The sequence below is a fragment of the Mobula hypostoma genome, chromosome 12 (assembly GCF_963921235.1).
Source record: "Mobula hypostoma chromosome 12, sMobHyp1.1, whole genome shotgun sequence".
Classification (NCBI taxonomy): domain Eukaryota; kingdom Metazoa; phylum Chordata; class Chondrichthyes; order Myliobatiformes; family Myliobatidae; genus Mobula; species Mobula hypostoma.
In genome coordinates, this window is record NC_086108.1 from 19,862,375 (window position 1) to 19,874,580 (window position 12,206).

General features: G+C 42.3%; 1 protein-coding gene across 2 annotated transcripts in view; it reads left to right on the top strand.

Annotated features, from left to right (window-relative positions):
* gtpbp3 (GTP binding protein 3, mitochondrial) overlaps positions 1-12,206 on the top strand; it is a 48,331-nt gene that overhangs the window by 19,039 nt on the left and 17,086 nt on the right. For both annotated transcript variants that reach the window (XM_063063703.1, XM_063063702.1), the window contains exons 4-7: positions 2,511-2,569; positions 5,761-5,826; positions 8,681-8,790; positions 10,684-10,765. In XM_063063703.1, coding sequence (XP_062919773.1) covers positions 2,511-2,569; positions 5,761-5,826; positions 8,681-8,790; positions 10,684-10,765 — 317 coding nt within the window. The remainder of the gene's footprint in view (positions 1-2,510; positions 2,570-5,760; positions 5,827-8,680; positions 8,791-10,683; positions 10,766-12,206) is intronic.

Genomic DNA, 12,206 nt, shown 5'->3' on the forward strand with positions numbered 1-12,206 from the left:
CCCTCTCAGGTGCCCATTAGCTCTCCTTTCTTTTCGCATTTACTTAACCCACAGTCCCTACCAGTGTGATTTTGGAACATGGAATTAAATAGTAGCACCCAACGAAACATGGAGGGAATGTGCAAACTCCACACAGTCAGCACTTGCAGTACCACGGGGTTGGCTGTGTCAAAAGTCAAAGAAGAATGGTGGCCACACACGTGTGCATACTTAATACAGTTTCCAACATTGGACAGTACGCTGCCAGTGCAGTAGAGGAAATGCAGGCTTGTTGCAGAGGTTCAGATGTGGAGCCATAGCAAAACTGGGTATTGATACAGGAGCTGATGTATGTTTAAGAATTAGGACTGATGGTAAAGGGTAGTTGCAAGGACAGAAGTTGTATTTTTGAGCAGATGAGCCATTGTGCAGATTTGAAGCAGAGGGAACAGTATGTACAGAGAAAACCTTTTACCAGTATCAACTACTGTGGGTCCAGGAAGAGAAGGTGGGTGGTTAGTGGGGCTGATATAAAGGGAGAAGGAGGTGGGGTTTTTTGGAAGAAGGGATTAGAGATGGTTTGATGGGAGTTAAGCAAGCAACAAATGAAATTGGAGTTTGGATCCTGAGGAGGCAGGGAACCACAAGGAAGGGACTTTGGCTTGGCAGCCTTGAAGGTAAGTGGCTAATGGATGGTTTCTATCTCAATGATAAAGAAGTCTGTGAGTTTCTTAAAGGAGAAGGAGAGAGAGGTTTAACAAGGCAGTTTGAATTGAAGATGGGGCACAGGTACAGTGACATAGCAAGTAGAACAACTGTCTCGTAGCTTGAGTAACCTTGGTTCAGTTCTGACCACGGGCATGTTTTGTGTGGAGTTAGCACATTCTCCTCACTGGGTTTCCTCTCACAACGCAAAGGCATCTCAGCTGATAGATTGATTGGCTACTGTATATTGAGCCGAGTGTGTTGGTGATTGTTGGAAGTTAGGAAGGGTGGAAAGGGGAAGTTGATAGGAATGTTTGAGGAGTGAAATGGGATTAATCTAAGCAGATGTTTGATGTCTGGTCTGGCCTCTTTCCATGTTGTATGACTCTATGTAATTTAAGCCATATGTTATCTGATTTAGCCAGAAATGGTGGCCAATGGGCAAACCTGTTGAATTCATAAGTGTTCTTGGTTGAGCACATTGGAACAGAGATGTGGCTGTGCCGGGGTGGCGTAGGGGTGCAGAGAGTGAGAAAGGTTCCATAGGGAAGAGGACATAAGAACTAGAGCTGAGGATGTGTTCAGTGGATAAAGTGCAGAGCAAAGGCCAGGGGCATGATAGCTCATCAATTGGCAGAGGCCCAGGTCCATGTTGAGAGGGCTGGAAAGATTACAGACCTTTAACTTTGCAGAGAGATAAACGAAAGAGGGTGTACACGTTATTAGGTGGCCTAGATTTATTCAGTCCGGAGCACCATTTCCAGGATTTCTAGGTAGTGACAAGAAAGGACAAACTTGAGAAGTCTTAATTCACAGGATAGTCATAGTCATACTTTATTGATCCCGGGGGAAATTGGTTTTCGTTACAGTTGCACCATAAATAAATAGTAATAAAACCATAAATAGTTAAATAGTAATATGTAAATTATGCCAGTAAATTATGAAATAAGTCCAGAACCAGCCTATTGGCTCAGGGTGTCTGACCCTCCAAGGAAGGAGTTGTAAAGTCCGATGGCCACAGGCAGGAATGACTTCCTATGACGCTCTGTGTTGCATCTCGGAGGAATGAGTCTCTGGCTGAATGTACTCCTGTGCACAACCAGTCCGTTATGTAGTGGATGGGAGACATTGTCCAAGATGGCATGCAACTTAGACAGCATCCTCTTTTCAGACACCACCGTGAGAGAGTTTAGTTCCATCCCCACAACATCACTGGCCTTGCAAATAAGTTTGTTGATTCTGTTGGTGTCTGCTACCCTCAGCCTGCTGCCCCAGCAGGTTGATGAACATTTCAAAACGCCTTCAGCATGCTGGAAGTGATGAGTTTTCCTCCTACTGACTTGATGACCACGTGACTTGATTAAGGTTTTTTTGGCTGTTTTTCATTACTACCAAGAGGGAGGAGGTATAGGAGCAACACACACAAATGCTGGAGGAACTCAGCAGGTCAGACAGCAGTTATGGAAATGAATAAACAGTCGATGTTTCAGGCGGAGACTTCTCTTCAGGACTGGAAAGGAAGGGGGAAGATACCAGAGTAGAAAGGTGGGGGAGGGGAAGGAGGACAAGCTAGAAAAGGATAGGTTAAGCTAGGTGGGTTGTAAAGGTAAAGGGCTGGAAAGAAAGAAATCTGATAGGAGAAGAGAGTGGACCATAGGAGAAAGGGAAGGAGGAGGGGCACTAGGGAGAGGTTAATAGTTGGGTGAGGAGAGGAGTTAACAGGCTGGAGTGGGGAAATAGTCACAAAATAACAAGGGATGTGTAGGCAAATGAAGTTGTATGCTTGGTCTCAAGCATTTACTCAATAGGTTACATTTGTTTTGCAGGAATGGAGTTTGCGGGGTCAGTGATAGAAGTTGGTACCAATGTCACAGGGGTTTCCAAGGTAAGACTTTGCAGTTTAGGTGCATTGGGTCCATCTAATGTATTTGGAGACTAATGCCAAGCTGTAGGGTGCACATCCACAGATAAGCTTCTCTGATTCACGTGTCAGCTTTAACCTGCAAGCAATAGGCATCAGAAACTTCGCTTCTTGCAACAGTCTGAGATCTCTCTGTAAATTTGCTGCTCTAAATCCTGTGGACTGTTGAGTGGTCTATAATATCTCATTAACGCATTCTCAGTTCTACCCGTAAAGCCTCACTAGACAAGTTCTCCAATCTGTCCTGACTGTGCACTGCTGTGATATTTTCCTTGACTAGTACTGTCACTCTTTCGCCTTTAATCCCTCCCACTTTTCACCTCTAAAACAATGGAACCCTAGAATATTAAGCTGCCAGTCCTGCCCTTCCTGCAACCAAATCTCACTGATGGCTACAAAGTCATAATTACACGTGTTAATTCCTGCCATAAGCTCATCCGCCTTTCCTACAATACAAGCAGCTCATATTGCCATATAAGCAGCTCGGACATTGGTCCCACCATGCTCACTTTGATTCTTGACCTTCTATGTAGGCTTAGCATTGTCTTTCTCCACAACCATCTGTTCTGGTGTTCTGGTGCTCTGGTTCCCATTCCCCTGCAACTCTAGACACCTCTCCCCTCCTGCCCCCCCCCCCCCCCAATCCCGGGCAGCACTAGCAAACCGTCCTGCGAGGATATTAGCTTTCCAATTCAGGTGCAAACAGTTCTGTCTGTACATGTCCCAACTTCTCTGAAAAAGAGTCCAACGATCCAAAAATTAGCCACATGTTGAACTGTATGATCTTCCTATTTCTGGCCTCACTAACAGTGGCCTCTCAGTTAGCAGTCCTGAGATTACAGCCCTGGGGATCCTATCCTTTAAGTTAACACCTAACTCCTTGAATTCACCTTGCAGGATCCCGTCACCCATCCTATCCATGTCATTGGTACTGACATGGGCTAAGATTTTTGGCTGCTCACCTTTCCATTTAAGAATGCTGTGGACTCAATCTGAGATATCCCTAACCCTAGCACCCAGAAAGCAACAAACTAATGGGAAACTCGTTCTCGTCTACAGAGCCTCCATTCTGTTCCTCTCACCAGTGATTGCCCTTTCACCTCTTCTCCCCGCTTCCCTTCTAAACTGCAGATCCCAGCTGAGTGCCAGAGACCTGGTAGGTCGCCCCCGCCCCCCAACCAACAGTATCCAAAGCATTATACTTATTACTGAGGGGAATGGCTGCTCCACTTACACCTCCCTTCTCTTTGTTGGCTCAGATAAAATTCAGTCCCAGCAAGGTATCATCATCATCAGGTGCTATGCCCAGATTGAGCTTTGACTGCCATGGCCCACACACTCCTGTTTCGGATTAAGTGGATCAATTCATTGGTATTCATTTCCAGATCTCTGGTGGCTGTCTCCATCATAATTTGTCTTTGCCTTCCTCTTGCTTTCTTCCCTTCAATCTTTCCCATAAGTACCATGCATTCTAACTCCTCTTCCCTAATCACATGTCCAATGAAGTTACATTGCCTTTTCATGATCTCATACATTATTTCTCTATTTGTGCTTGACATCCTCATTAGATATTCATTTCATCCATGATATTTTTTGCATCCTCCTCAAAAACCACTTTGCTGCTGCTTCAATTCGTTTCCTAGTGTTACTAGATATTGTCCGACATTCTGAGCCATATAACGTAACTGGATAAATGTAACATTTCAGTGCTCTGAGGCGGGTTGTCATGCCTAGTTTAGTGTTGGTCAGTATACTCTTCATTCTCGTAAAGGGTCTTTTGCCATCCCTATTCTTCTTTTGATGTCCATGGCACACCTGCCATCTGATGTCACCCAGCTTCCTAAGTAGAAAAAGCTCTGTAATTGTTTTCTGTTTTCCCCATTTATTCTCAACCTGCAGAAAGGATTCTCCTCCTTTTTGGATATCATCATACATTCTGTCTTTTTGCAATTGATAGACCATTTTTGCACTTTCTTCAACAACTATATTAATTAAGTTTTGTAGTTCTTCCTCTGTACTTGCAATTAACAGTGTCATCTGCATATCTAAAATTATTGATTGACACCGCCAACTTTGATTCCCAAGATGTCTCTTATTTTTTGTAATATTGTTTCGCTGTACACATTAAACAAATCAGGGGAGAAAACACACCCTTGTCTAACACCTCTCTTGATTTTCGTAAACTGACTCACTTCTCCATCTATTCTTACAGCGGCAGTTTTCTGATTAGGCGGAGGCCTTTCGAATCTAGATCTAGAGTTTTCTGTAATATTTCAAATAACTTATTGTGCTTCACTTTATCAAATGCTTTTGTGTAGTCGATAAAACAAACAAATCTTTTTGCTCTTGAATAGCTTGTTCTGATAGTATCCTTAACATCAATATCGCGTTTCTTGTACCTTTGTCTTTCACAAACCATATTGTTCTTTAGCTATTTCAGCTTGTATCTTACTTTTAGCTCTTGTTATCAAAATTCTTAGAAGTATCTTAGTGATATGACTAATTAAACTTATGGTTCAACGTAATTCACATTCTATTGCTCCAGGTTTCTTAGGAAGAGTGATAAGTACTGATTTTTTTCATCTCTTCTGGTATTATTGCAGTCTCATAAATGTCATCCATTAAATCAGTAAGTTTTTCAATTCCATAATCTTCAAGGGCGATAATTTGTTCTATTCCTATTAATCAAGACCTGCTGCCTTTCCTTTCTTCATCTTCAAGGCATGCAGTCTTCAAATAGTTCTCACCTTACAAGATGTCGCTCTCTCACTTGCTATTTCAGAACTGTCTTGTTCTTTGATACCCTTTTTATTCTCCATTATTAAAATTGGAGTTTAGAAAGTTGAAAATCCGGTGGCAATAAAGCTCCAATAACTTGAATGAAAATAATAAAGTATTTAATCTATGTATGCAAATATTATTTGAAGGAACAGTGTTTTTGACAAATGACATGACAGGAAATGCCAAACCATCATTCAGAAAGAAAATTGATTCTAAGCTGGATTCTTCATTATGATTTTTGTTTCCCTGTATTTTGCGGGGGGGGGGGGTTTGTTGTAGTGCCAGCACACCTCATCATCTGTATGCGTTGTTGAACTTTATCCAACATGGGTGTATATATATATCAAGAGAGATTCAATTTGTATTCTGTTAAGGGAGACCGAGTGCTAGGTGTGACTTCCATTGGAGCGATGGCAGAACAGTGCATCGTTGACCATAAGGTGAGTGGCGTGCGATTTCAGAGCAGCCAATGAAGTCTGTTCTGAAAATCTCGTGATCTTGCAGGGTGAAACAATCGTTTGGGCTGAGATGGAATGGAAGGAGTGCAGTTTGAATTAATGTTTGGTTTGGTATTTGTGGTTTAAATACTACCTCAAGAAGGATATGTCATGTCTCAAAAGCGCAAGTCCATGGGTAAGGATACAGCTGAATCAACTCTTATGGGGAGTTTGGGTTATCACTCAACTTCTTTTCATGTTCTCACATTGGCTATGACTTTAGACAAACCAAGCCAACTGCAAAGTGCTCAGTAATGATTCTTTGAGTCTTCAAGTGTTCATGTCTCACTCTGACACCTTGCCATGCTTAATCAACTGTTGCAACACCCAACATTGCCACAGAGGTTGCACTTTAATACGTGTCTCATTCTCTGTGAAGGATTGCAACATCATGAGGGTATTCAAGCCAATTACTCTGTTTTCCATTGGCTGCTGCACTGGCCCCCTCCCTACGTACACATTTTGTTGTGTTTGCTCACCTCATCACAATCTTCATAAACTTCACTTCCAGCTGCAGATCGGTATTTTTTTTTAAAGTTATGAACTAGCATGATGTATTAATTTATCTGGGAATCTGTGCTCACTATGCTGTGAGAAAGAGAGAGAGATGAAGGAAAACTCTTCTGTTCCAGCAAGGCTTGTTAGTTTAACCCTGTAATTCGGAACACAACTCTGTAAGCTGATCTTTTTGAGTTCTTGTAACTTTTTGGAAAGATGCTGCTTTCAGATGAAGAGGAAAGGAATACTTTTGGTATAATAGACTAATGATGTTTGCTGATTGTATATTTGCTTTAAGGTAAAATTATTGAGGTAAGTTGTCCTTTTGCCACCTTAGGTCCTTCCTACAGCTAAATTAGTTTTACCTGTAATTAAGGAGCTCAATTGCTGATCCCTCGTTCCCATTATGGTGAACAAAGCTGAGTCTGTGATAGAAAGTTTTGTCACACTTTAAAAGGCTCCTGTGTTCTGTATTTTAAAGAAGTTTAATCTTTTAGTACTCTCTTCAATCGAGGAAACTCCATCAAATGTATTTCATTGTCTTTAATATGAGTGTAGAGGCTAAACAGCTTCTGAAGCTATGCAAATACTGGTCTGAATCAAAAAGTAGGGAAAGATAGGGCAATGTACTTCTAGTTGTGATTGTGGTATGGAAATACCACGCATGCTCTTCCATCGCCATAGTTAGTACTGTTTACACACTGTCAAGAAGTCAGAGAGTAATACAGTATGGAAACAGGCCACTCGGCCCAACTGGTCCATGCCAACTGCAGCATATTTCCTGGTAGCCCCACTTGCTCACACATAACCCTCCAAATCACACTCCTCCATGTACCTATCCAAGAGTCTCTTAAACGTTGCAGTTGTACCTGCTTTGACCTCTTCCTCTGGCAGTTCATTCTAGGTATTTATTACCAAATGTGTAAGGAAGTTTTCTCAGGTATGTTTTAATTCTCTCCCTTCTTATTTTGTGTCTGTGCTCTCTAATTGATTGGTTCCTGATTGGTCAGGATGTCAAAAGTTACAGAGAAATGGGGTTGTGAGGGCTTATAAATCAGTCATGGAATGGTGAGCAGACTCGATGGGTCAAATAGCCTAATTCTGCCCCAATGTCTTATGGTCGTATGGAACTGAGAGGTGATCATATAGATGTGTATAAAATTAGGGGCACAGCCAGAGTTAATGTGGACTGCCTTTTCCCCAGGGTTGGAGAATCAAGAAATCAATGACGTAGGTTTAAGGGAATAGGAATCTGAGGGGCGACTGTTTCACCAAAAGTATGGTCATTTTATGAAATGAGCTGCCAGAGGCAGGTAACTTAATAACACTTAATAAATATTTGGACAAGTACATGGATAGGAAAGGTTGAGAAGAATCTGGGTGAAATGCAGGCAAATGGGACGAGGTTAGATCGGAACCTTGAGCAAAGGGCTCATTTCCATGCTGTCTGACATTATGACTATACTGCTTATAGCCCAGACCAAGTGGAGATGATTGGATATGTATCCCAGCAGTCAACCCTGGAGATTTCATGATGTAACTATAATTATTTTGTGCCTTGACCTTGTCACTCTGATTGATAGTGATATCGTTGATCACCTTGTTTTAAAAATATGTCCAAATGCTCTCATGGTTTAAGGCTGGGTTGCATTGTTTTGTATTGTTTAGAGTAAACATCTCACCTACAGAGTAGTGTGAGCAAGCTTGCCAGATGCTGTAAGTGTGCCCTTTAACTTGAGTGCTCATTGTAGTCCAGTAGCATCAGTTGCTTTAAAAAGCCTAAGGGTGGGAGGATGGAGATATGTTCTCTACCAAATGAGGTGTCAGGCCTTCCCTTTGCTAGCCTACAGGTCACCCTTGGGCAAGGTGTAGCACCTGCCTAGCTCCCCAATCGGGGTCATATGGAACCATGGGAGCAGGTGGTGGATAGTCATATGAGCAGTTGGTGCATATCGCAAGTTCTGGTTATGGGACCACTTGCACCATGCAGACAATCTCTGAAGAGTATTGATAATGGCTGCGGTCACCCATTTTGTAAAGACACTGCTCAGAAGAAGGCAAACCACTGCTGTGGAAAAATTTGCCAAGAACAATAATGGTCATGGAAAGACCATGATCTAACAATGTGGCACATAATGATGACGTATTTGATCATAGAAGTCACTGCAGAATTGAGTAATAACACGCTGGAGGGGAAAGGGAGGAATATGGGATGGGGGAACAATGTGTGGTCAGTGGTGGTTGGTTGCATATCCAATATGCTGCCTTGGTTTTAACTGTGTGCCTGAAATCCCTTTAGGTATTGTGGCCGATTGATGAGGCTATATCGTTTGAAATGGCAAGCGTGTTACCGGTTTCATATGGCACAGCGATCCTGGCTCTGCAGCACCGAGCAAACACACAGCCAGGGTGAGAAGTGACATCATTCAATCCTAGTTTGCCTTTCATGTGCTTGTCAGCAGACAGTATAGGAGGTTCTCTGTCAATTGCGGGAGCAACAGCTTATGGTGAAAACTGGGACAAAAACTTACATATGGTGACAAATATGTTTTACAATTCTATTCCATTTACCTTAACCTTGTAGACAAAATTTTGAAGTGTGCAGCACAGAACAAGATTGATGAACCCAAAGTTCCGGAATACCTCCTTGAAAGAGCAATTGAACTAATCCGACTCCTCTATGATTTCCCCTGCGTCATCCTCCTTTGCAAGTGGTCTCACTCTCAGTAGATGAACCTAAGAGTTTGAAGATGAATCCAGGTTGAAACTCTCTAGCCAGCAATCTGTGGTCTTGCAGCTCCCTTGATCTGGTCTGATTTGAATCTGTCGTACAGATCTGTACCAATTAACTAATTCTAACTAAAATCAAAAATTAGCTCTCTTATCTATACTAATCTGTAGTTAATTAACCTACCAGTGCAGCTTTTCTAATCTTAGGTGACAGTATTTTCAATTTAAAGAAATTTTTGTTTACAGACAGTCCTCAGGACTGCTCGTACTTGAAAAGAACAATTCTCCTGCTTCGAAGATGAAGATTGGAGGCAATTTTTCTGTGACTCAACACCGGTCAGGTCCCAAGGCTGCTTGACTAGCAAGTTTCAACCTATACTCCTAAACAACTTCACTTGGAGCAGTCTTGCTGTCTAGCAAGTCTGTGGCACCACCTGTTACTTAGATTACACTATTTATAACAAATTTTAAGTCTGATCTAAGTTTTTCTTCATACACACCAAACACCATTGGTAGTGCAGTTTGTGTAGCCATCTAGTGGCTCCTGTGACCCAGGTTCAAGCCTGTTCTCTTTGTGAGATAGGTTGGTTTCTCCCAGGTTCTTTTGTTTCCTCCCACATTCCAAAGAGGTGCTCTTCAGTTGGTTAATTGGGCACTCCATATTTCCCTTGGTGTAAGTGGATGGCAGGAGACTCTGGTGGATGTTAGTGGGTATGGGAAAGAGAATGGGTGGCAGGAAAATATGGGGAATAGAATTGCTCAAAATGTTCTGTGAGAGCTGGCATAGATACAGTGGTCTAAATGAGCTTTCATTTCAAAAGAAAATGTCAAATAATGTGAAAGTTAGACAATCTCATCCAAGCTCTCTCAAACCGCAATTTAATATTCCTTTCCCCCCGCAATCAGTTGTCACTCTCACCAAATTCACAACCTGCTTCTTCTTCCTTCTTCTGAGGTTGTCCTCAGGGATCGAATATGACTTTGCGACTTCCACTCCAATTCTGAGGTAGCTAAAGAGGCCACACATTTATGGTAATTTTACCAGCACTGACAGCTGCTCCCACTCCAGTAACTGCCAAGGGCCAAGAACAATACAGTGTAATTGTTAGAGATGCATTTTTCTTAGCAGGGCGGGGGGGGGGGGTGTGATTGTGAATAAAATGGCCAGTCCATTCTCATTTCTCTTGAACTAAGCCTCTTAGCAAGTGTCACCTGGAGGCAGTCAGTTTGGAGAATTGTATCTTGATTAAGATCACCAGCTAAGCAGTACCCAGAGACCAGTTCTGTGAGCTTCCTGGTTCATGAGATGTTGTTCCATGCTGGGCATTGCTTCTCAGCTCCATGCTTATGGGGAAAGATCCTGACTTCCATTACTCTTGTTTAATACAGTCATTAAAACTCACCACTTCGACCAAAGTGTTGGTCATTGACCAAGTACCTTGCTGCTGTTGTTCAGAAGTGACATGGATGATTAAATGCAACTTGTTTTTTTGTGAGCGTGTGATTCTGTATTTCTGAGAGGCCTGAATCTAATTTGAAGTTGTGTCCCTTGTTTCTGTTGACATTTGCCAGGGAGACGGTTCTGGTGACAGCAGCAGCTGGTGCAGCAGGACTTGCTGCTATGGACATTGCATCTCACATCCTGAATGCCAAGGTTTGATGCTCTTTTTGTTTTTGATACCATAGGATATAGTAGCAGAATTAGGCCATTTGGCCTGTTGAGTTTGCTCCGCCTTTCATCATGGCTGATCCAATATTCCTCTCAGCCCCAATCTCCTCCCTTTTCCATGTATCCCTTCATGCCCTGACTAATCAAGAATCTATCAACCTCTGCCTTAAATATACATAAAGAATTGGCCTTAACAGCTGTTTCTCTGGCTAAAGAAATTCCTCCTCATCTCTGTTCTAAAACTGTGCCCTTCTATTCTGAGACTGTGTCCTCTGGTCTTAGACTCCCCCATCATAGAAAATATGCTTTCACCATTTGATAGGTTTCAGTGAGGTCACCCCTCATTCTTTGGAATTCTAGTGAATATAGGCTGAGAGCCCTCAAATGCTTTTCATATGAAAAGCCATTCAATCCTGGAATAATTTTTGTGAACCTCCTTTGAACCCTCTGCAGTTTCAGCACATCCTTTCTAAGAATAGGGGCCCAAAACTGCTCACAATACTCCAAGTGAGGTCTCACCACTGCTTTATAAAGTCTCAGCATTGCATCCTTGCTTTATACTCTAGTCCCCTTCATATGAATGCTAACATCGCATTTGCCTTCCTCACCACAGACTCAAGCTGCAAATTAACCTTTAGGGAATCCTGCACAAGGACTCCAAAGTCTCTTTGCACCTCAGTTTTTTGTATTTTCTCTCCCTTTCATTTCTTCAACCAAAGTGCATGACCATACACTTCCTGACACTGTATTCCATCTCCCATTTCTTTACCCATTCTCCTAATCTGTCTAAGTCCTTCTACCCTCTCTATTTCCTCAAAACTACCTGCCTCTCCACCTGTCTTCATCTGATCTGCAAACTTTGCAACAATGCATCAATTACATCATCCAAATCATTGATAAATAATGTAAAAAGAATGGGTCCCAACACAGACCCCTGTGGAACACCACTAGTCACCGGCAGTCAACCAGAAAAGGTTCCCTTCATTCCTATTCTGTGTCTCTTGCAAATCAGCCACTACTTTATCCAAGTAGAATCTTTTCTGTAATACTGTGGGCTCATAGCTTGTTAAGCAGTCTCGTGTGGCACCTTGTCAAAGGTCTTCTGAAAATCGAAGTCCACAACATCAGTGGATTCTCCTTTGTCTATCCTGCTGACTCTGGCGCATTTTATCATGTCCTCCAAGTATCCTGAGATTTCATCCTTAATGATCGATTCCAACGTCTTCCCAGCCAATGAGGTCAGACTAACTGGCCTATAATTTCCTTTCTTCTGGATCTCTCCCTTCTTGAAGAGTGGATTGACATTTGCAATTTTCCAGTCTTCCGGAACCATTCCAGAATCTAGTGATTTATGAAAGATCATTACTGATGCCTCCATGATCTCTTCAGCCATCTTCTTCAGAATTCTGGAGTGTACACCATCTGG